The sequence below is a fragment of the Barbus barbus genome (genome assembly GCF_936440315.1).
Source record: "Barbus barbus genome assembly, chromosome: 8".
Taxonomy (NCBI): Eukaryota; Metazoa; Chordata; class Actinopteri; order Cypriniformes; family Cyprinidae; genus Barbus; species Barbus barbus.
The window spans coordinates 3,497,086-3,521,122 of NC_136736.1; the positions used below are offsets into that span (position 1 = coordinate 3,497,086).

The 24,037-nt window shown below is 38.2% G+C and overlaps 1 protein-coding gene across 2 annotated transcripts; it reads right to left on the bottom strand.

The window, feature by feature from the left end:
- Window positions 1–1,568: 1,568 nt before the first annotated feature.
- Window positions 1,569–3,161, bottom strand: LOC306873406 (transcription factor JunB-like). 2 transcript variants are annotated; one of them, XM_079422673.1, is made up of 2 exons: window positions 3,050–3,161; window positions 1,569–2,830 (listed from the first exon to the last, which is right to left on the bottom strand). In XM_079422673.1, exon 2 carries the CDS (start codon window positions 2,790–2,792, stop codon window positions 1,926–1,928), a length of 867 nt encoding a protein of 288 aa, XP_079278799.1. In that variant the 5' UTR covers window positions 2,793–2,830; window positions 3,050–3,161; the 3' UTR covers window positions 1,569–1,925. The 2 variants fall into 2 exon arrangements, with proteins under 2 accessions (XP_079278799.1, XP_079278798.1); XM_079422672.1 differs by having other exon boundaries at window positions 1,569–3,155.
- Between the last annotated feature and the right edge of the window lie 20,876 nt (window positions 3,162–24,037).

A 24,037-nucleotide genomic window follows, 5' to 3' on the forward strand; every position in this document is an offset into this window, starting at 1 on the left:
AAGGGAAGTTTTAATGTTAATTAAGCAGAGCTTGTATTCACAGCAGAGATCTAAATAACGTACTCTCCCAAATGTATGTGCTGCTGCTGTCAGGGTTAGTGGCAATCTGGTGATAAAACACTCAAAAAACCAAGGCATTTGACACTGAACGTTAAGCACTCGATGATATTTGATAATCTGGAACTAGTTCAATAACAAGTAGCTAGTGAATTTTGTTGCTGAACTGTTATCATGGTGTTATATTTTCTACATCAAATGATTGATATCAACCGGGTAACAAGAGAACGTTTTGGCAAGGTTCTCTAAAACATCTGAACAAACGTTCTTCCATAACGTCATTCATAGTTCTTTAATAACGTTCTCAAAACATTATTTATACTTTATTCACGGAACGTTTTAGTTGAACGTTTGTGTAACGTTTTTCGAATGTTATAGTTTCAGAATGTTCAGAGAACATTCAAAAGTAACATTCCAATGTTTGCACAATGATAAAATAGAATGTTCTGGTGTGTGTACTGTATAAGCAAGAATTATTATAACTGTTCAGAGAAATACGTTTTCATACTAATGAGAACGTTGGAAAAATGTTTTTAAAACATATTTTTGTTGATAATATGTGTCTTTTTATATAGGCTACTGAAAAGGTCCTTTTGAACGTATTTTATTATATATTTAATGTGTTAAAAATATAATTGACATCAAACAAAATGTAAAATTGTATTGATTTTATTTAGGCTATTTAGAGCTGATAAAAATGTAAAAACTGTAACATGAATGCAATGTAAGTCGCTTTGGATAAAAGCGTCTGCTAAATGCGTAAATGTATTTGAATCAGACGTGCTTATTTGGGTAGAATTTTGTCCTGACTTGAGTTATATGGGTTTAATCCTAATATCTAATAAAGTCACCATCTGGACGATCTATGCCCAAGTAGAATGAGCTGTGTTTATATTCAGTTTGACGAATATATAAGAACTTTTGGGGCTGACTAAAATTAAGAAAACTGGCAACTTGTGAAAGAAAAAGCTGTTAGAAAAACAGGTCATACAGGTCTTATAGTGCATGGGTCTGTGTGGTTTTGGTAGCCTACTGGACAGTTAATCGAAACTACGCTTTATTTTCCGGGAATCACTGGGGAAAAAAGGTCACTGCGGGCACTTCTGGTTTAAAAGTCTAGATGTTATTTACTGCGATCTGTTTTTCTGTTTGCGACATTTTGCAAAGTACCTGGAAAATGCCGGTGCGTGTTCGTATTTTTAATCTCTAGTTTTATTTTCGTTGAAACTGTTTTGGGAAGGTTTCTGAGCGCGGGGAAAACCCCGCGTTGCTAAATTCTCTCTCATTCACACGCGCTTAATTCATTCGAACGTCAGACCCGAAAGCTCGCGGACTTCCTGACCGGTAGCGTGGGCGGGGATTCCCGCAAGTCTACCTCAGTGACGTACGTGCGCCAAAACAGCCCATATATGGGCTTTGCGTCAGCAGGAAAAAGAAGCCAACGTGGGCACGTCTTCAACGTAATTTAAAGCCGCACAAAGTGAGCCAGAAATGAACAACCCAAACAGTGGAACAATTTTCAACGCTTTTACTTAAATATATATATAAAAAAAATATATATAAACAAACAGAGATACAGGTCTGGATCAACCCGACTCACAACATCAATAACTTACTGGAATGTTTTCATTGGGCAGCACTCAAAAACAAAACCAATTTAAAGGTTTCCCCTGTGCATTCACTGTCCATTCATCTACCTTGAAGATGCTTTTGAAAACAAGTTTAGTTTTCTACAAGAAAACACTTAAGAAATATACAACGCTCGTACTCAGTGCTGCAATAGGATCATTTGCATCAAAACATCACAAACATTATCTGCGCTTCCAGTGTTTCCCATTTGGCCAGTGTCTGTGTCCGTGCAGTTCGCACTAAAACGACTTGATCTTGGGCGTCAGCATCAGCTGGCACCCGCTGCTCACATGGGTCATGACTTTCTGCTTGAGCTGGGCAACTTGTTCCCTCAGTAGGGACGCGGTGTTGGACAGTCCGGCGTTATCCGTCTTGAGAATCTTGACTTTGTCCTCCAGCCTGGAGATGCGCTCCAGCTTCCGTTTCCGGCACTTGGTGGCCGCCAGCCGGTTGCGGAGCCTCTTACGCTCCGTTTTGATGCGCTCCTGGTCCTCCATGTCGATGGGAGACATGGGAGGAGAGCCGTCGCTGCTCTGCAGATCGGGAACGGTCTGTGGCTCCTCTTTGAGCGCGACAAGCCGGTGCGGATGGAGCGAGTGCTGGAAGTGATGAGGGTGCGTCGTGGCTTGGTGGTGATGGTGGTACTGTTGGTGGTGGTGATGATGGTGAGGCAGGTAGCTGATGGTGGCTGTCGGGTAGTTGGATGCAGGTGTGAGGTTAGTGTTGGGATTGCAGCTGTTCAGGGTGGTGTACACGGGGCTCTCCGGTGGCAGGGAAGCGCCGAAGACCGACGACGCGGCCGAGCAGGATGACACGCCACCGACTCCGATGGAGACATTCGGCGGGGGCAACTGGTTCATTTTGTGGAGCTCGTCCAGCGCTTTTACGAAGCCGTCCGCGAAGCCCTCCTGCTCTTCTGTGATGCCCCGGCTGTACAGATACTGCCCCGGAGTGGGTGATGTGATGACACCGTTACCGTTCTGGATGATGAGTCTCTCGAGCTCCGGAGAGGCGAGTTTCAGAGAGCCCACGTCTCCGGTGTAGAAGTCGCTTTCGGAGCGCAGAGACTTGAGGTTCCGGTAAGGTTCGGCGAAGCCCACGCTCATGTTCTGCTTTAGGAGCTTGTAGTCGTGCAGGGCAGCGTCTGGATGACCATAAGCAGAAAGAAACGAGTCGTCATGATAAAACGGTTGCTCCATTTTTGTTGACATGTGAATAGCAATTAGGTTGGAGGCTTTTGAGTTGACTGTACACTTTACTGTCCGCAAATCTTGTTCTCTCCGTAATATTACATGAAGATGTCAAAAAAGATGTCAAAGAGAGAAAAGAAACTTCCAAAATAGTTTGAACAACTTTACTGTACCAAGTCGACAGATGTTTTCCTTGACAGCTGATGTCCAAAAAGTTGCGTTCCGGGACAGTTATTTACAAACAGTCGTACGCGGAGTCTTCAGTCTCGGTGCGCACTCGATCTCACGAGAAAGTGCGCCTCGAAGGGTTTTATACTCAGCCTTCCGGAGGCGTGGCTCGGAGAAGCGCGGCCGCTGATTGGACGAGAGTTCGTTCCGCTCTTCGAGCTGTCAGATGAGCGGTGACGTCGTTACCGGGAACCGCTGCTGAGATTGAAAACAACGCTGGAGGCGAGAGAAGGAAGGAAGGCTGGGCTCCTATTTTTGTTTCCACAGACGAGACGCAAGAACTGGCCGCAATAGTTACATAGGCAATTTTTTTTTTGTAGAAAAGTTTCCCATGGCCAAGTAAACAGAAACTCTCTTGTGGTCTTGAGGAAAAACACGGCGTTAAAGAATTCATGGTATAAGCTTTTGACTAGTAACTGTCTTTAGGATATCTTACAGATTATTGTCTTTATTTTGTTTTCTATATAGTGAATTGTAAATAATTAAGGCAAGTTTGAGATGACAGAATTATGAAGTTAATGTGATGATGAGTGGAGAAGGGATACGCTTATGCTTCTCGTTTTCGGACATGTATAAGTTAAAATTATTTTGTATTGTATTATATTGTCCTGTTTTGTTAATTAGTTTTTATTGTACCTATATATTTTTTTTTCGAAATAAAGTCATAAAGTCTAAATAAGTTTACACTTAATGTTTAAGCAGCTCTTTTACACACAAAGAAAGTGGAAATGATTTTAGATGTCAAGCTCTAAATTTATTCCTCTAGTTTAGGTGGCACATCTAAACTGGCGATTTAAGTAAGTACAGGATGGCAAGAGGGGATTGGATAATTTTAACCCAGATGAATGTGTCAGGGTCACCACATCATCCAGTAAGGTCCAAATTAATTCAGATCATATATTATGCAGATTTTAGCCATTTTGCATTTGAGTACTTTTACTTACTGAGTCATATAATAACCAAAGCATGAGTAATAGTAGATCTTTTTATTGGGCTTTAAGAGTCTGATCCCACAGATAGACTTAGCTATTAAATAAGTAGTATAAGCTGTAACCATACCTCTGTATTGATCAGAAATAAACTGACTCATGATTTGGCAACTGATATCCGTCCCATATAAGGGCAAGACCAGTTGCAAGACTACACAGTAGTCCCTCCTTAGTGAGCGACCGGGAAACCTCTCCCATGTCGGCCTGATTCCAGAGGAAACGCCTCTGCACATGGAGAGGTGGAGGAGGGGGAGTACACTTGAGAAAACAGATAGAAAGGCAGCACGTACACAACATGCTGTCGAAAGAGTGTGAGGTTGAAAGCCCAGTTTTAATATGACAAGTTAATGTGAACTAAACTTCAATACAGTCCTGTTCTCTCATACATTTAGACATTTAGGGAAGTTATAGTATATACCAGGTCAGGACACAATGCCGCTTCACACCTGTGGTGTGGGAAGACGTTCACACGACCACATACGAACACCTGTTTATCACTAAAAGAAAGCCACTGCTGTCTGTCTCCTCAATATGTTAATAAGTCTGAATCATCACCGACTGGGCTTAAAGCCAGGTGCAAACCCATGTTTCGCCATTCGGCAGCAGTGCAGAACCTTTCACCTATATCTTCAGGTATACCACACTCCTGTCAAGACTAATACTCAACTTACTCTATCCCTGCATTTAGAAAAATCCCTGAAATGTGTTAATAAACAGGCTTTTTTTCAGCAAATGGTTAGAGAAAAAGGTTGCTTAGCCTTGTTGAATCGCCAGCATCAGGAGGTCTGTATTATAAGATAAAATATTAAGTTATAGGCATAACCGTTTTTAACACTTGTGTATACAATCTTTACAATCCTGTTACCAAAATATATGTCTAGATGCAGTATAAAAAAGCTGATTGTGATTCTGCAATTTTCTATCAATAAATATTAGATAAACTGAAAACATATACAGTGGGTACGGAAAGTATTCAGACCCCCTTCAATTTTTCAATCTTTGTTATATTGCAGCCATTTGCTAAAATCATTTAAGTTAATTTTTTTTCCTCATTAATGTACACACAGCACCCCATATTGACAGAAAAACACAGAATTGTTAACATTTTTGCAAATTTATTAAAAAAGAAAAACTGAAATGACATGGTCCTAAGTATTCAGACCCTTTGCTCAGTATTTAGTAGAAGCACCCTTTTGATCTAATACAGCCATGAGTCTTTTTGGGAAAGACTCATGGCTGTATTAGATCCAGGAGTGAAAAACAAGTTTTTCACTCCTGGATTTGGGGATCCTCTGCCATTCCTCCTTGCAGATCCTCTCCAGTTCTGTCAGGTTGGATGGTAAACGTTGGTGGACAGCCATTTTTAGGTCTCTCCAGAGATGCTCAATTGGGTTTAAGTCAGGGCTCTGGCTGGGCCATTCAAGAACAGTCACGGAGTTGTTGTGAAGCCACTCCTTCGTTATTTTAGCTGTGTGCTTGGGGTCATTGTCTTGTTGGAAGGTAAACCTTCGGCCCAGTCTGAGGTCCTGAGCACTCTGGAGAAGGTTTTCGTCCAGGATATCCCTGTACTTGGCCGCATTAATCTTTCCTTCGATTGCAACCAGTCGTCCTGTCCCTGCAGCTGAAAAACACCCCCACAGCATGATGCTGCCACCACCATGCTTCACTGTTGGGACTGTATTGGACAGGTGATGAGCAGTGCCTGGTTTTCTCCACACATACCGCTTAGAATTAAGGCCAAAAAGTTCTATCTTGGTCTCATCAGACCAGAGAATCTTCAGGTGTTTTTTAGCAAAACTCCATGCGGGCTTTCATGTGTCTTGCACTGAGGAGAGGCTTCCGTCGGGCCACTCTGCCATAAAGCCCCAACTGGTGGAGGGCTGCAGTGATGGTTGACTTTCTACAACTTTCTCCCATCTCCCGACTGCATCTCTGGAGGTCAGCCACAGTGATCTTTGGGTTCTTCTTTACCTCTCTCACCAAGGCTCTTCTCCCCCGACAGCTCAGTTTGGCCGGACGGCCAGCTCTAAGAAGGGTTCTGGTCGTCCCAAACGTCATCCATTTAAGGATTATGGAGGCCACTGTGCTCTTAGGAACCTTAAGTGCAGCAGAATTTTTTTTGTAACCTTGACCAGATCTGTGCCTTGCCACAATTCTGTCTCTGAGCTCTTCAGGCAGTTCCTTTGACCTCATGATTCTCATTTGCTCTGACATGCACTGTGAGCTGTAAGGTCTTATATAGACAGGTGTGTGGCTTTCCTAATCAAATCCAGTCAGTATAATCAAACACAGCTGGACTCAAATGAAGGTGTAGAACCATCTCAAGGGTGATCAGAAGAAATGGACAGCACCTGAGTTAAATATATGAGTGTCACAGCAAAGGGTCTGAATACTTAGGACCATGTGATATTTCAGTTTTTCTTTTTTAATAAATCTGCAAAAATGTCAACAATTCTGTGTTTTTCTGTCAATATGGGGTGCTGTGTTAATGAGGAAAAAAAATGAACTTAAATATTTTAGCAAATGGCTGCAATATAACAAAGAGTGAAAAATTTAAGGGGGTCTGAATACTTTCCGTACCCACTGTATTAGACATACTTCACCCATAATAGAAAATCAATTTAAAAAACAACAACTAGGTATATACAAATATATATACATATTTGTTTGACCTTTTGTTGTTGTTGTTGCAATAACGTACCAGAGCTTGGTGAATGCACTCATACAATGGCAGGAAAATATACAATTATAAGAAAAATTTCAGAAAAATTATTCTGTTCACTAGCAGTGCTTCTCTTGTCCTCTGAATAGTTTTTCTGAGTGACAATGATTCACTGACAATGACCTGTGTGTGGACTTTTATTTGTGTCATCAGTTGAGATCAGGGTTGAGGTCATTCTTTAGGAGTCTCAAAGCATGATGCTATAACACCATGGTCACGGGTTCTTTTGTCAAGAAATAAAAAATTCATATGCTACATTTATAGGTGTGCATGGCTTAAATGCACCTAATTTAAAAGTACAGTTTCAGTAGATAGACCTATTGTTTGCATCATCATAATTGATACAGCCAAGCAACTCATATTATGATTCCATTGTCTACCATAATAATGAGTAAGTCTTTTTCATTTCAAAATAAGGCCTCGTATGTTTGTTCATGAATGAGCCAGTCATAGTGAAAGTGTGAGGCTAGAGAAAAAAAAAGACAAGAAAAAGATATCCAACCGTAACCATGTGGTATGTGCACAGAGAACAGTGGCTTCCACCTCCTTCTTTGATATCTTTAAATCAAAATGGCTACACAGGAAGTTGGCTTCCTCTCTCTTCATTCCACCACCACAAAGTTCAATTCCTATTCTAGGTATCATTCTTTTTGAGAATTTACTATATCACATAGTATAGATTGTATTATAATATTATAATTATAATAGCTTTACTATTGTTTTTTTTTTATAACCGTTTAGATTTTTCATACATGTTTCTACAAGCCATTGGATCACCATTACTAAAGGTCAAAAAAGGTTTAAACCTGTATTTGACCTTTTAGCCACATCATTTGTTTATCATTGGTCCACTTACTTACTGCTATAGAACAGGAAGGTGGTCATAGGCCATATTCATTGATGTTTATATGCATTCCCCAGTATGTTTTCCCATCAAACCGCTTTCGATATCAATTGATCCCACTCGCCTGACGTCAGATGTCTGTCAGTTTCATCACACCAAGTCCAGATCAAAGTGAATTACACGGAAGAGTTCTGTTTTCTTTGAAGGCAGACACTCATGAGAAGTTGGAAACTGGTTGTAGAACAGTACTTCCCCTTAAAAAATATATATAAAAACAGATAATTCTCTTATCTTTTCATCACACTTACTGGAGGTTCATACACAAATATTCATTCATACCTCATGTAAACAATTTAAGTGTCATTTTTGTCTGGGTTGACAGGTTGTAGTTTATGGCAGTGGGGAAGGTACGGCATGGGGTGAAAGAGAAAAGCGGATGAAACGAGAGAGAGGGTGGCAGCGGTGTGCCTGTGGTCATATCAGTCAAGCTGGTGAACATGCAGCCTGTGGCTCAGTCAAGAGAGGGAACACTTAAATATGTTCACCAGCTATTAGCACATCACTGCACACCAGTGATGCCAGAGCAGATGGAATGTTCCAGAGGTAAAAGGGAGAGTCATAAGTTCTAATTTGGCGGCAAGATTTCCAAACACTCATTCTAGAAGTCTGTACCAGATGCTTCTACTCTCGGTTTCTAAAACAGCTGCTTTTCACAGGTACTTTGAAGCTGCATAAAAAACACGTTATGCTTGTGGCGATTCCCCTAATGTTTTTATATTTGTGGTTCGTGAAAGGTCACTTCTGAGCTCTTCTGAGTAACCATGGTTGTCAAGTCCCAAAAAACATAATTAAAAGTAGTGACTCGTGCGCTATATTCTGAATCATGTAAAGGTCCTATAGATTAAATAGAAGAGCATGGCACTAACAGTGCCAAGGTCCTGGGTTCGATTCCTGGGGAATGCATGAATGAATGATAAAATAGACCTTCGGTGCAAGTTTCTTTAGATAAAAGCATCTGCCAAATGCATAAATGTACAACTTCAGAAGACTTGAAATATTATGCATGATTTGCTCAGACTGGGGCTTTCTTTTTTTGTCCTTTCGGAAGTTTGATAGACATGGATGTGAAATGTTGTTGTATGGCATAATGAAAATGAAAGCTCTGAACACACACGGAGACTCACAAAATGGCTCGTGCAATTACACACTTGATACACACTTCTAGTTCTAAGGGATCTAGGCACATTCTAGTTCAAAATCACTCAAAACATAATTAAATATGAATATAAAAAAAAACTGGATAATAAATGTTTGTATGTTTTGGTTTATAAATTGTTGTGAGTTCCATAATAAATAATTATCATGATATGTGTGAGCCAAACTGTCTCCAAAATCACAGTGTGAAAAATATGAAATAACCATTGCAAATATTTCAGAACAGTATTGTATTGCAACAAAATTACGACTTAACAAAAATAAACATCAGAATATATTATAAATAAACCTGTATTTACTATTTTTTACAATATACTGTACATGAAAAATAACTGTTAAACTTTCCAGTGTTATTCTCTGTTTGATCTTTTGTAAATGAATCTTTGCTCTTAACTGTAATTAGGCTTATTATTTAGCATTTTTGGCTCATTTTTAGCACAAAGTGTGTTTTGTGTATGTGCAAGTTTAATTGTTGAAAATGTACTAACGTGATTAATTTTTACTCATATTCAGTGTTTTCACCCACATGATATAGTTAAGATGCGCATATGGAAATTACTGCTTTGTAACTTTCTGGAATTATCAAAATTGTGTGGAAAACAATCCTGACACTTGTACAAGACCTGTTATAGAGTGCATTCAAACAGTATTACTTCAATTTAACATGGATAGTATGTGACCAACTTGAGAGGACACCAAAAACCAGGACTGTCCCCTGTCGAGCACTTAACAAGCCATCGGATAACATCTCTCCATCTTCTTGGGCAAGGTTATCGTTAGCATCAGCACTGATCCGTGAGAGCCCTGTAGGGGTCATGAGTCAGGTAAGAATGACTCTTTGTGTCCCCACGGGCAAGGAGAACAATGTAAAAGTCCTTCACAAGCATATTACGCTTGTACGAATGGAAGAACGGCGTCATATAAAGAAACTTTTGAGTTAGCTAGGTTGTTAGTGCTAACGGATGGCTATTAGCATTTAAAAATCAAGCACCCCCTCTTTTCACCACCCAGGCCCTCATTATCCTACTGTGCCGTGGGGTGTGTTGTGTCCGCGGCTAATCGCGCTAATGAACGCTCTGCTAATCGGCACTCTGTGACTGCGCAGGAACAGCCACATAGCTGCAGGTGATGTGCAGAGGAGCCTCGTAGCAGTCGGAGACCTTTAGTACAAGGCACGCGGATGTCAAAGGGATAAATGAGATTGGCAGGAAAAGGCCGAGCCGCACCGCCCTGCCACTCGAGGGCACGTGAAGACAGACAGGGGGCATATGGACGACAATGAGGAGGGGAAATATTTAGAAAGCACGAGTGAAGCCACAGTTTAACCATAGTTTAACTGTGCCACAGTTTAGTACCATAACTGTGAGTTATGGTACTAAATTAGTTTTAATCGTTTAACCACCACAGCGTCTTGTCTCCGTTGGAAACACACACGATTCGTGTCGAATGCAAGTGACGTCGCAGGTAGCGAAAAGTGTAAGTTACATTGTAATTTAGTTTATTTCTTCTCATCTTCACCACCTGGCTTATGTTGTAAAATGTTGAGTGATTCAATAAAAAAAAGAATAAAATAAAAGACTGCAAGTGACATCACTAGCAGAAGCGCAGGGGCACGTTCAAGCTCAGACCGGTGCCCAACGTTTTGCTACAGTTTCTGGGTTGAACGACATGTTTGCTGGAAACGGTGTGCAACAGGGTTTGAGATATGTTTTCTCTTGTTTGGTGGGTGTGTCAAAAATGTCAGCCCAATCAGCAGCAACATGTATAGAAACCACGCTGTATTAAAGAAAGCTCGCACAATGGGTCCAAGTGAAGTCGTTTACAAATGTGTCCGCTGCAGCTCGGTATATGCAACAATTGAAGATATTAGAAGACACGTTTGTCATAAGAGTTGTATAGTAACATAGCATATCAACATGATGATGGTGAATTTATAAGTAAATGCAATTAACCTTAAAATAAATTCACAAGTACATATTGTTTGCACATGTTTATTTACATTAAAGGCAAAATAACTGAAATAATAAGACCACAAGTATAGATCTGGAACTTCTTTAAGTGTGTCTAAATATGTAGTAATTGCAATGTTTCTGGCTCATATACTTTCCTTAAGAAGGTGTGCTAGACACTGATTGATGAAACATTAAAATACTATACATATTTATATATTTTGCTATTGTATTGTGGAGTGACATTTTCATAAACTTTTCTATGCTCCTCTGATTATATAATAGTAAATATTACAATATCATACCACAACAACAGTGATCAGCAATAATGATATTTGCAACACACCACCGTTTCCGTTTAATAAACGTTTTGCATCGTTTTGTCGGGCCTGAACGCAGCCCAGGTGTCTGAGAGTGCAAGCCTGCAGCCAGACCCTATTGCGACGTCCTCAGTGGCTCTGATGTCAGGAGAAAATTAACACTGTTATGTTGTTCTACATCACAAAACTACAAAAAACGTGCATTGCTTACAAGATATCGGCGCAACTGTTTGAGCGCGGAGAGAATGATGGACTTTGTACAACTGGCCGAGGGCGAAATTATGCTAATACTGGACAGTACTTCAGAGGTTGTGGGTGGCACTTGAGCAAATAAGACCTCATACTGCTCAGAAAATCAAAATGGCTTGATAATTGAGACTGTTTAGGTTTTTGGGGGGATTTAAAAAAAAAAAAAGCAGTGAATGAATTTTATCATTGTAGGGTGGTTGTGCCCACATACTGTTAAGATACATTGTTGCAAACACCATGTAAAAGTGAATTTAGCATCCAATGTCTCCTTTAAAATGAAAATATTTTAATCTTAAGTGATGAAGGATTTCGAAAGTCTGACAGGAATCAGTGTTGACTGTTGAGTACTAATGTAAGCTTAATCCTGCCTGGTTTATGTTTGTAATATGATTAACAGTTGAAAACATTAGAAATTTAGAAAAGTAATCAAATGTAATGTAATGTAACTACATTACTTTAATAAAGTAATTGAAAAGTTACACTACTTATTACATTTTAAGTAGGGTAACTTGTAATCTGTAACCTAGCCTATTACAACACTGAAGATAACGATAAAGATATAGTTAAAAAAACAGTCCACACCACAGCTATAACGATAAAGGCACAGAGAAACGATATCGTTGGAATCATTTTCAGAACGATTTTTTTCCAGCTGATGAATGATACAAACATTGACAGCCAAACTATATAAGTTACATATACAAAATATTATATTATTGTATAATTATAATACAATATATAATTAGTTTACATTCATACATTAAATAAAAACGGAAAAAAAGAAAAAAACACAATAATGCACATCATTCATTCAATATTGTAGATGCAGAGTTGATAAAAATCATAATAATAATTCAGTTGTGATGAGTACGACCCGTTTACCCCACAAATTCAGAAGATTGTGGGATAACAAGAAGAGAGTTAGTAATAAAACAAACCTACCTCCAAAAATGGATTTTATATATATACATATGTATGAGTATGTATATATACACACACACACACACACACACACACACACACACACACACAAACACTTTATTTATTTATTTTGACAGTAGCTTTTTCCATCGGCAGCCATACCCAGCTCTGGTAGTTTCATCAAACCACCTAGTTCATGTAATATATGATTATGCTTATTATTTTTAATTACTTTAAGTAATTATGATGTTATATATGGTTTCGCTTCCAAGTAGTTAATGTACTGCAACTAATTGTATATTATTTAAAAAAACAAAAAAAAAGTTGTTTTCAAAGAAAATAATACAGTAATAATCCCACTATTAATCAGATTATGATCACATAAATTACAGTTGTTATTGTTATTAACTCATATAGCACAGTACATAAAATAGTACAACAGCTACTACTACAAAAGACACTAACTCATTATTTAATGTTAACTGTGCTATGTGCAGTCAGTAACATTATTTTCTTTCTTGCTTGAGAGCTCTGCAAGTTCCCTTTTGCCGTCAAGTGGGCAGGTATATTATTATTGAACTGTGAACCAAAGCCATTGCATCGCCTCTTTTTTGTGTATCCTTTGTCCAGTCTGAGCCCATTGTTGTAGTGGATGGTGGGCATCACAGGTGGATCAAAGCATCTTTGGGACCTATATGCACCTTATTAGTGAGCTGGAGCACTTGCAGTGCTATGGTGCTCCTGTAATGATGGTTGATAATCTGCATTGTTCGGGTTTGCCAGTTCCACTCCTCGTGGAATCACAACATGTTCCAGCAGAAGGCATGTGATTTTTTTGGTTGGGGGTGGCATTCCAGTGTACACCACCTTGAAGTGAAACTGGAGGAGCAAGTCTATCCCATCTAATACAAATTTGCTGACAGGATTTCCAGGTAATGTTTATAATCTGCTGGGTATATCAAAAAAATATCAGCTAAAATCTTTCCCAAACACAAAGAAGGAAAAGTTTTGATTAATACAGATTATGTATGTGTTTTAAATTACCATAAGATCTATGTTTCCATATTTGATACCTGTTTTCTGATAGAAGTGATATGGAAACAGTAATTGGCCAATTAATGAATAAAATGTCACTGGAATTTAATTCTTATTTTCAAATTAACCTCCTATTTGGAACTTGTTTATAGTCTTGTTTCGATATCATTTCATCAGGGGACAACATATTAATGTATTTATATAAGATAATCTTTCATTGTTATTTCCTTTTTTCTTTTTTTTTACATTTATATAACATTACTTGCTATATACTGCTTTTTGAATAATACAATATACACTACCGCTCAAAAGTTTGGGATGAGTAAGATTTTTAATGCTTTTTTTAAAGAAATTTATTTTGCTCATCAAGGCTGTGTTCATTGAATTATTCACTTACTGTGCTCAATGGTATAAACATAATTGAAGGCAAAGAATGCTGTGACATACTATCAGACTTTGTTTCCCTGTGTCTTGTGTTTCCACGTGCTCCCTGTGTTTCCATGCCCATAATTGGTCTTCCCGTCCAGGTCCTCGTTTCATGTCTTCATCAGTTAATTAGTCCCCAGCCCTGTGTTGTTAATTATCTAGTTTAGTCTGCTCTTTATAAGCCCTGCTTTTCCCTGTGTCTGGTCTGGTATCGTCATTCAGTGTGCACTCTATATCTCCAGCGATTCCTGAGTTTGGTCATTAAAATCTTATATTTGAAAGAAGTTCCTCACCTCTTCGTTCCCTTCTCCAGAGTGCGTGTTGTGACCGGTATACTATGTTATGTATAATTAATTTAATATTCGTTTTACACAAAACAATAATGTAGTACTGTATATAATACAATAATAACACGGTTCTGCACAAGCAACTGAAATATATGTAAAAATAAAACGTGTTTTATATATATATATATATATATTGCATAGTTGTAATAACTGAAATATTTGGACATTTTACACTTACGTTACTGTTGCATTGTTAATATGCACGGTAAGTGCAAATGTGTGGTGTATAAGTTAACCTAACAGGCTAATGGAGTAGCTGTATGCTATGCTAGGACGTGAGCTAACAAAAAAAAAAAAAGTAAGGATGAAACATGTCATTTAAAAGACATTAATGGTCATTATAACGAAGTTTGAACTACATAAATCGAAACGCAATTTTGCATGAATTTTAATCAGGCATTAAAAATAATACCCATTAAAAGTTCGTTGAGCCAATGGGATCACTCATTTATTTCATCACTTATTTCATGCAATAAAATGGAAGTTAATTATTTAAAAATCATACAATGTGATTTTTTTTTTTTTCTATATTCTGTCTCTCACAGTTGAGGTGTACCTACGATGAAAATGACAGATCTCTCCATTCTTTGTAAGTGGGAAAACTTGAAAAATCGGAAGTGTATCAAATACTTATTTGCCCCACTGTATGTGTTTTAGGTGATGAAACGATGAAAACGTCATGTGGTTTTGGAGAGAATTGAGGGTGAGTACCTTAAGTCCAAAAGCTTTTCTACTTTCCAAAAAGGGCAATGTCAAAATAAATATATGAATAAAAGCAACAATTTTTGTCAAAAAATTTGAGTTCTAAAGGCCAGCATTCTGGCACAGAAACAGATTTTAGCTTATGTATTTTGCGTACGAATATGTCTGCGCTCATGGTATTAACTGCATGAAGGCCTGTATTTGAAAACTGAAAGCATTTAATTAATGTTGGTTTGATTAATTGATTAACTTAATGTTGGTTGTCGTGGTTCATAGGTAATCTATTGAAGATAATTATGTATTCTTTCAGTTTTATTGTTCTTAATTTAGCATCTTCTAAAAATTCATTTGATCTTTGAAGAAAATGTCGTCTGTGATAAATGATCTGAATTGCTGTAGCATGCCAGAACTTGTTACGAATGAATTCCAGGCTGCACTGCACCATTTATTGGCTTAGATTCTGAGAATTATAGGGAGCTTTGCCAAAAAACAATTATCAGGAAATGCTGCTCCACCCAGTTTCATAAAGGTTCAGTTTATAGATCTTTTGTCTCTATTTATTAATGCGATTGATTTCCACCATTTTTGAAAGGTCAGAGGTCAAGCATTGTTTGACCAGGCACTCAGGAATGATTACAAGCCACCAACAGGTCATGAAAAGTGATACAATTTTCTGATGATGTGAGATCAGAGTGTATCAGTGAGTGTTTATTGTGAGTAACATCCCACACACACCTAAGCAAATCACATCACACTCATGTGAGAGACTATTCATACTATTGAAAGCACAGTCACTGTTTGGGTTCCCTTAATTTTCTCTTTCTGTGACACAAAGACACCCCCAGGCTTGGCTCACACCAAATGTTCGAAAATCTTAACAAAGGTCTTCATAATGGCATGACTTTTGTTTCAGTTGACGATAAAGGTGTTTTAGGTACAATAAAATGACGTCAGACAAAAGGCTTTGAATGTTTCCAGACAGCATTGCTTCTGAATTATTGCAATAATAGCTGTAGAGGATTTTCTGAGTGGCAGCCATTGCATCTGACACTGCAAGGTAAAGTGTCTTGAAATATATTTCGCTCTCTGAGGTGTTGGTGATTTCCCTCTGCGGTGGTGCGCTGTTGGCGAAGTTTCACTTAAACGCTGTTGGTAACTGTAAATTGTAGGGCAGACATGCATATGAATGCATGCACACTTTTGTTGGAATGTTTTATATTCTTTCCATCCCCATGCACATTGACAGAAGCACATTGGTCTTTATTTAGGACCACAATGTTGCATCATACAATGTTCCAACTAGATTTTTTTTTCACTAATCCTACACCCACCCAAAGAGAAAGGGAACAAAAGGGGAAAAAAAGGAAAAGAAAAACAGAAACGTGCTCTTTGACCACCCCAATTAGCCATTAGTCTGGCTTTTTTTCATAGCTTTGGAGTGCTTCCTCTTGAAATTAGCAGAAGTGTGTGTGTGTGTTCCAGCACAGCCCTGACTACAAACACAAGAACACACCTTTAATAATCTGCTTAGTGTTTTAGGATGCAAAGGTTTAATATTGCATTGTTTCATTTCAACTACAAAATGCCTCACATCTTCAAGATTACATGCAAATAAATTTTGTGGGAATTACTTGCCTAAAGATCCTGCTTAAACCTGGTTTGCTGGTCTTAATTGATCCTAGCCTATCTGTTGGCTGGTTTTAGATGGTTTTGGGGTTCTTTTTCTTTTCTGAAACCAGCTAACCGGCGTAGGCAGCATAATGACAAAATATGCACAGTTTGAGCAGGAACTGGAATTGAATAAGCAAATACGATATATATCCAAAGAAGACCATGATTACTGGAAGACATAACACCTCAAAAACAAGCTGCCCTCTGACACATCTCGTTTTATCACTTATCATCTTCATGTTCTGTAAGTGAGATGCTCAGATGACCTGTTTGATTGTGTTGTATGGATTTCTGACCCTGCAGACTCATCAGTCAATATTATAAAACAGGGAAAGCCATTTCCAGAAACTAGTGTTAACTCACTTCCCTGCAAATGGGTTTCAAAGAAGTGTGAGTGTAAATGTGTGATTGTTTGATGTATAGAGAGAGAGAGAGTGATGTCTGGAGGAAGTGTGGTTGGCCAGCCTGCATGCACTTTTAGGTGATGCATTTGAAAGAAGATACACGCACACACATACACAGGCTATATATATACTACGCAATGGAAATAATAGATAGAGCATTCATAAATTAGATGTTAGAGAGTAAATGTGATATGCATGACCTAATAACACAGTGATCTACTGATTAAAAAATAATGCAAAATAGAGAAATGGTGTACTATGCACATAGTTCATAACAGACAAAAAAATATATAAATAGTGGTATTGATATTATTTTGTATAATTCTTTCATCATCTGATTCTTTAGTCATGCAGAAGTGGTTTCGATTTCTGCCATTTTGAGTCTCAACAAAACTTTTTTTCGATTGTTGTTATTCAACGATTTTCCACTTTAATTGTCCTTTAATCTTCATCAAAATTAACACAGATGACAAAAGTAATCACAAAATACTTCAGAATGTCTTGGCCTAAAATTAAGGTCCCATATTCCTTTAGTTTTTTGTCATTTGTCAACCCCATACTGCCGAGTTTTTCTCTACTCCTTCTAGGAGAAACATTTCTTCGATCTTCACAAAAATTGGCACTGATGATGCTCAAAAAGAGATTTTTTTTATTGTCAGCTCCATTCTCCCATGAATCTCCAAAAATGGTACTGTGTATGTCTACTTGAATGCAAACATAGTATATAATATGTTACGTATACGCTTTAGTTTTCTTGAATCTGAACAAGCCTTATTTCCCCGCAATGACAAATCAAAACATGCAAAAATAACACATGCTTATGAAACTATAGTAAATATTCACCTTTTCCAGAGAATGATTTCACTGAGAAGCCGATGTGATATCAGAAGCATTTAGGTGATCAGTAGTCAGTACTGATCTCATGTGTTACTCATCACTGAGTGTCAGAATTACCGCGCTGTGCATCTGCTAATAAAGCAGCCGTCGCCTGTTCGTATGTGTTTCCCTGAGAGAGTTCTGTGGTAATACTGGTGTGACCCAGCGGTGTGTTTGCAGATGCTCTAGTCATCTCAGTGTGGTCTGATCGCTCAGTTTGTGTTCCAACAATGCATCTTCCCATAACCTGTCCTACATGTGGGTGATTCTTGCGAAACATACCCAGGTTGTTTAAAAAAACTGCATGAAGAAAATTAAGCCCTAATGTTTATTTATTTAATTTTTTGATTATTTTAATCAGCATAAATTAAGGGATTACAACAAATACAACTGTACAACTTAAATAATATAACACTGTTTTATTTCAAATTAATGAGAACAAGATTTTTGCATTACGGTAATGCGAATTTGGGATGTGCTTATTGACAAAATGCAGTAAGATTAATTTTCTTCAGACAGAATATAATTTCCTAATTCTTTTATTTGGTGTGTTTATTGGTTGGTTAAAAACAATCTTAACACTTTCTTGTCTGGTTTTGTGAGATTCATTCCTGCACGTACACACAGAATACCATGTAATCAGATCGGTCTATTTTACTCACCCTGTGAATTTCCTGATATTCACGCACACACATACTTGTACTCTCCGACTATTTGTGAGTGTGAACAACAAGAAAACGCAGTGTCACCTTTGGTTATGTTAATGCGTGCGTGTGTGGGTTTTGTCGAGAAACTGAAAACACCGTTCTGTGTGTGAACTGGCCCGGCTGCTGCTCTTCCACGCTGATGTCTGAAGCTGTCAGAAGCCTTGATAAACATCAGGGTGTGAGCATCAAGGCTGCTGTGCTTTCTACAACTTAATTTTTGATTTCTCAGTATCCCTCACGGTACTAGATCTTACTCATGACATGCACGCTAATGTGTGCAAGAACATCCGCTGCTCGAACGTTAAGTACTTCATCTCAACAGAGTTTACGTCAGGTTGTAAAAAAGCACATTGCAAGTTTAATAGATTGCGATTTAAATCAAATAACAAATACGCGGTAATGTATTGCAACATTTGATTACATCTCCCAGAGGAACAATGGTTGTTTTTTAAAAAGATGTGTGTCTAAAATTCAAAAGAATAGTATATCTGACTGTTTGGACTCCTGTTCCTCCCTCAGTAGTGGTTGATTTTCACAAAAATGGGCACAAATGATCCTTAGAACATGTCTCACAAAAATTACCAAATAGATTTAAATTTTTCAACCCCTTTTCCAATAAATTGAAAAAAAAAACAAACAAACAAAACCTAATGGTATTGTGTCCGTGGATCCATTATGACCATATTTTGCTTGTTTGGGAACTTATCAGTTATTTCTTATGAATAGACAAAAATTAGAAGGTTGTTGACTAAATGGATGTGGATAACTCAGATAATTTCATCTTGACAAATTTGATGTGAAATGCTTGAGTTTATATTGAGATTTTGATTGCAGACTTTGGTATGTTGTCAAATATAAGAATGGTTGAAGACTTTACTGAGACATCTTTTAAATCTCCTGAAACAAATTTGTGATTTATTATTCATTTATTTACTTATGAGTTTTTTTTTTAAAAGGAAAGTAAGGGTTTTAAGTAAAAGTCTTTATTTAATCTCATTGCTGGGACATCTAGGACATTCAAAAGATTTTTATATTATTATTGTGGTTAATTGTGTTTTCTAACTCATGTAATCCTGATAAAGTTATACATAAGCCAGCTAAACTGTTTGGTTATGCCTGAATGTCCCTTTTCACACCACAAACGATGACTAAATATGTCAATCTGTCTTGCATATTCGGATGAGGAGCTGCAGAAGCAGGTGTGGCTCATCAGGGTGTGTGGTGTGTGGTGGTCTCGTGAGAGAGGTGACAATTCTCAGAGTGAGAAAGAGAGACGAAAGCGCTGAGAGTTTTTAGTCAATCAGACCACAGGACACTCAGAACTGTCCGGTACTCAAACGGTTAAATAGCTCTTTTTTGTATCACTCTCCCTGTTCACATTGAACAGTCAGTTCATTCACCTTATAAGGAATCGGTCTGCTTTTACTTGTAAGGATAAGGTGAGAAAATGTCACCTCGCTTTTGTACGTGTTCTTGAGAGTGTGATCTCTTGAGTTTCTCAAATCCATCAGGGTAGCTTCTTCATCAAAGTGCATTTTCTAAGCAAGAAGTCCACAAAATGCAGAGGTGGAAAGAGTATGGAAATATTCTACTCAAGTAAAAGTACCATTACATTAATGAAATTTTACTTAAGTACAAGTAAAAGTACCAGTCTAAAAATCTACTCAAGTAAAAGTAAAAAGTAGCTCATTTAAAATTTACTCAGAGTAAAAATTCCTTTAATTTTTTAAAATTACTAAAAATACTTTAAAAGTTACTTTTTAACAGCGGGAGGGAGTTAAAATTCGATTCAATTCGATTTCGATTATCATGTCAACGATTCAGTTCGATATCACAATGCATCACGATTATATCAAATTTATTTTGTGCGCTTTTACTAAATTATATAAGCAGGCTACTTTTTTAAATAATTGACTGAATTAAAAGTAAATATAGCTTCAAAACATACAAGCAGATATAAAGTAATAAAGGGGGGAAAAGACCATTACAAGTGATAAACAAAAAAGCACTCTCAGTATCTAAGAGTGCTTTAAGTATGGAAAGTTTACAGATAATCATAGTTATTGGTTTTTCTTTTTTTATTCCCATTTGATTATTAGGCCTACTGATGAGATCATTGGCAGCTTTAATAGTCTGCATTCACACTAATGCACAGATCTTTTTCCATATATCAGATGTTTTGTCCTGTTCTGAAAACACACTGACAGTGTTTACATCAATTTCGTATCATAAAAGTAGATGGAAGTGCATTTAACAGCAGCTGCGAGCTTCAGGACAAACAAACCCAAAGAGCACACGAAAGTCTGTCAGTACGTGAGTTTCGTGCATCTAATAAGTACTGCATTCCAAAAAGACTAAAATAACAGCGAGTGGAAGCACTGTCAAGCAATGCGCACTTGTCTCACAGCGTATATTCTGTGCAATGAAGCCCGCCACTTTTGTTTGTAGCGCTCAGATTTTAATATAGAGTGTGCATTTTTAATACTCACGTGACAAGCACTTATGCGAATGAAGTCATAGGCTATAATCGATTATGATAGATGCATAGATGCAGAATTGTCTGCATCGCGATGCAACGATTAATTTTGACACCCCTAATATATATATATATATATATATATATATATATATATATATATATATATACAGTATCTCACAGAAGTGAGTACACCCCTCACATTTTTGTAAATATTTTATTATATCTTTTCATGTGACAACACTGAAGAAATGACACTTAGCTACAATGTAAAGTAGTGAGTGTACAGCTTGTATAACAGTGTAAAATTGCTGTTCCCTCAAAATAACTCAACACATAGCCATTAATGTCTAAACCGCTGGCCACGAAAATGAGTACACCCCTAAGTGAAAATGTCCAAATTGGGCCCAATTAGCAATTTTCTCTCCCCGGTGTCATGTGACTCGTTAGTGTTACAAGGTCTCAAGTGTTAATGTGGAGCAGGTGTGTTAAATTTGGTGTTATCGCTCTCACTGTTTCATACTGGTCACTGGAAGTTCAACATGGCACCTCATGGCAAAGAACTCTTTGAGGATCTGAAAAAAAAGAATTGTTGCTCTACATAAAGATGGCATAGGCTATAAAAAGATTGCCAAGACCCTGAAACTGAGCTGCAGCACGGTAGCATAGACCCAACAGTGGTTTAATAGGACAGGTTCCACTCACAACAGGCCTCAAATTGCATCAAATTGGTCTGGATGGCTGTCGTCCCAGAAGGAAACCTCTTCTAAAGATGATGCACAAGAAAGCCTGCAAACAGTTTGCTGAAGACAAGCAGACTAAGGACATGGACTACTGGAACCATGTCCTGTGGTCTGATGAGACCAAGATAAACTTATTTGGTTCAGATGGTGTCAAGTGTGTGTGGCGGCAACCAGGTGAGGAGTACAAAGACAAGTGTGTCTTGGCTACAGTCGAGCATGGTGGTGGGAGTGTCATGGTCTGGGGCTGCATGAGTGCTGCCTGCACTGGGGAGCTACAGTTCATTGAGGGAACCATGAATGCCAACATGTACTGTGACATACTGAAGCAGAGACTGGGCCGCAGGGCAGTATTCCAACATGAAAACACCCCAAACACACCTCCAAGACAACCACTGCCTTGCTAAAGAAGCTGAGGGTAAAGGTGATGGACTGGCCAAGCATGTCATCAGACCTAAACCCTGATGCATCCTCAAACAGAAGGTGGAGGAGTGCAAGGTCTCTAACATCCACCAGCTCCGTGATGTCGTCATGGAGGAGTGGAAGAGGACTCCAGTGGCAACCCGTGAAGCTCTGGTGAACTCCATGCCCAAGAGGCTTGAGGCTTAAGGCAGTGCTGGAAAATAATGGTGGCCACACAAAATATTGACACTTTGGGCCCAATTTGGACATTTTCACTTAGGGGTGTACTCACTTTTGTGGCCAGCGGTTTAGACATTAATGGCTGTGTGTTGAGTTATTTTGAGGGGACAGCAAATTTGCACTAGTATACAAGCTGTACACTCACTACTTTACATTGTAGCAGAGTGTCATTTCTTCAGTGTTGTCACATGAAAAGATATAATAAAATATTTACAAAAATGTTAGGGGTGTACTCACTTCTGTGAGATACAGTATATGGGTTATAAAACTAAATGGATTCGATTTTGATTTCACCTTGGCTTAAGGTAATATTGGTCACAGCTTTAAACATTTTGCTTCAATGTCATTGATGTAAAATTAAAATTAAAAGTGAAGTATCAGTGACATATAGCTTCATGTAGGATGGACCGAATGCACACATGAGACATTAACGCACCCTTCAGAGTCCTCACTGAAGTGCTCTGTCGTTCAGAGAGAGTGGGATACAGCGGCGCTCACTTTCAGTGGAATCCGCCCTCTATTCCTCTGCTAATTAAACCGGCCAAACATCTGTCTCGTTAATCTGCATCAGCGGGGCCAGCCTTAACAAGCTGTAATGAGCACCTGCGTAATTGCCCAATTATAATCAGTCCACCTCTGTGCAGTGGTCATCATCACCATGGCAACAGGAGATGAGCAAGTTCTGTGGCCCTCGGCAGTGAAGCAATTGTCCAAAAATTCACATACTGAACCACCAGAAGTGCATGAATTAGATACTATTAGTTGTTGTATTAGTAGTAATGTTAGAATCTCAAATTGTTTGCTGCTAAACGCAGACCTTTGACCGTTTATATTAATGTATATGAATAATTAAAGGAGACCTATTATGCACCTTTTTACAATGTGATATAAGTCTCAGGTGTCCCCAAAATGTGTCTGTGAAGTCTCAGCTCAAAGTACCCCACAGATAAGTGATTATATAATTTTGAAAATGCCTATTTTGAGTGGAAGCAGAAACCGTTTTTGTGCATGTCTCTTTAAATGCAAATGAGCTGCTGCTCCCTGCCGTCTTTTCCAGAATAGAGCTGTGCCTTTACAGCTAGTACCTCAGATGCTCTGCTAAAAAAACATCTGTTTGGTTTTGATTATCATGTCTCTCATGCTGAAATCAAACGTTTTAAACCATATTAGTTTAAACTTCTGATATAGGGTTTTCTGAGCGCACACATGTGAAGCAAGTGCACAGAAAGCGGCTGTCACATAACGTGAGTAATAAATTACGCTCTCTTTCGTGTCTTATTGTGCTTAAACTGTCAAATACACACAAGTTTATGTTAAAAACACAAATGAGTTACAAAAACAGTGGGTTATGTCTGAAAGAAAATGCATGTTTAAGATCTGTGTGGCAGCAGCGTAAAACACAGTAAATAAATCATAAATCCACTCCTCTCTTGTCTCCTCTGAGACTGAGACTCTAAACAGTGTTCTGTGCTCATCTGTGGAGCCAAGGACAAGGTTCTCGCTTTGAGAAAACACAATGGCGGTGCCATGGGTGGAAACGTGCAGAAGAGGCTGGAATATTATAATAAGATCCCCTTACCACGTCACGTGCAGAGATCAGAGGGGCTCGTTTTTTTTTTTCACAAGCTTGCAGAGAAAGACATACCAAAAAAAATAAAATGCACTGGGTTGCTCTTTTTCACGTTTTCTGAGTTGGTA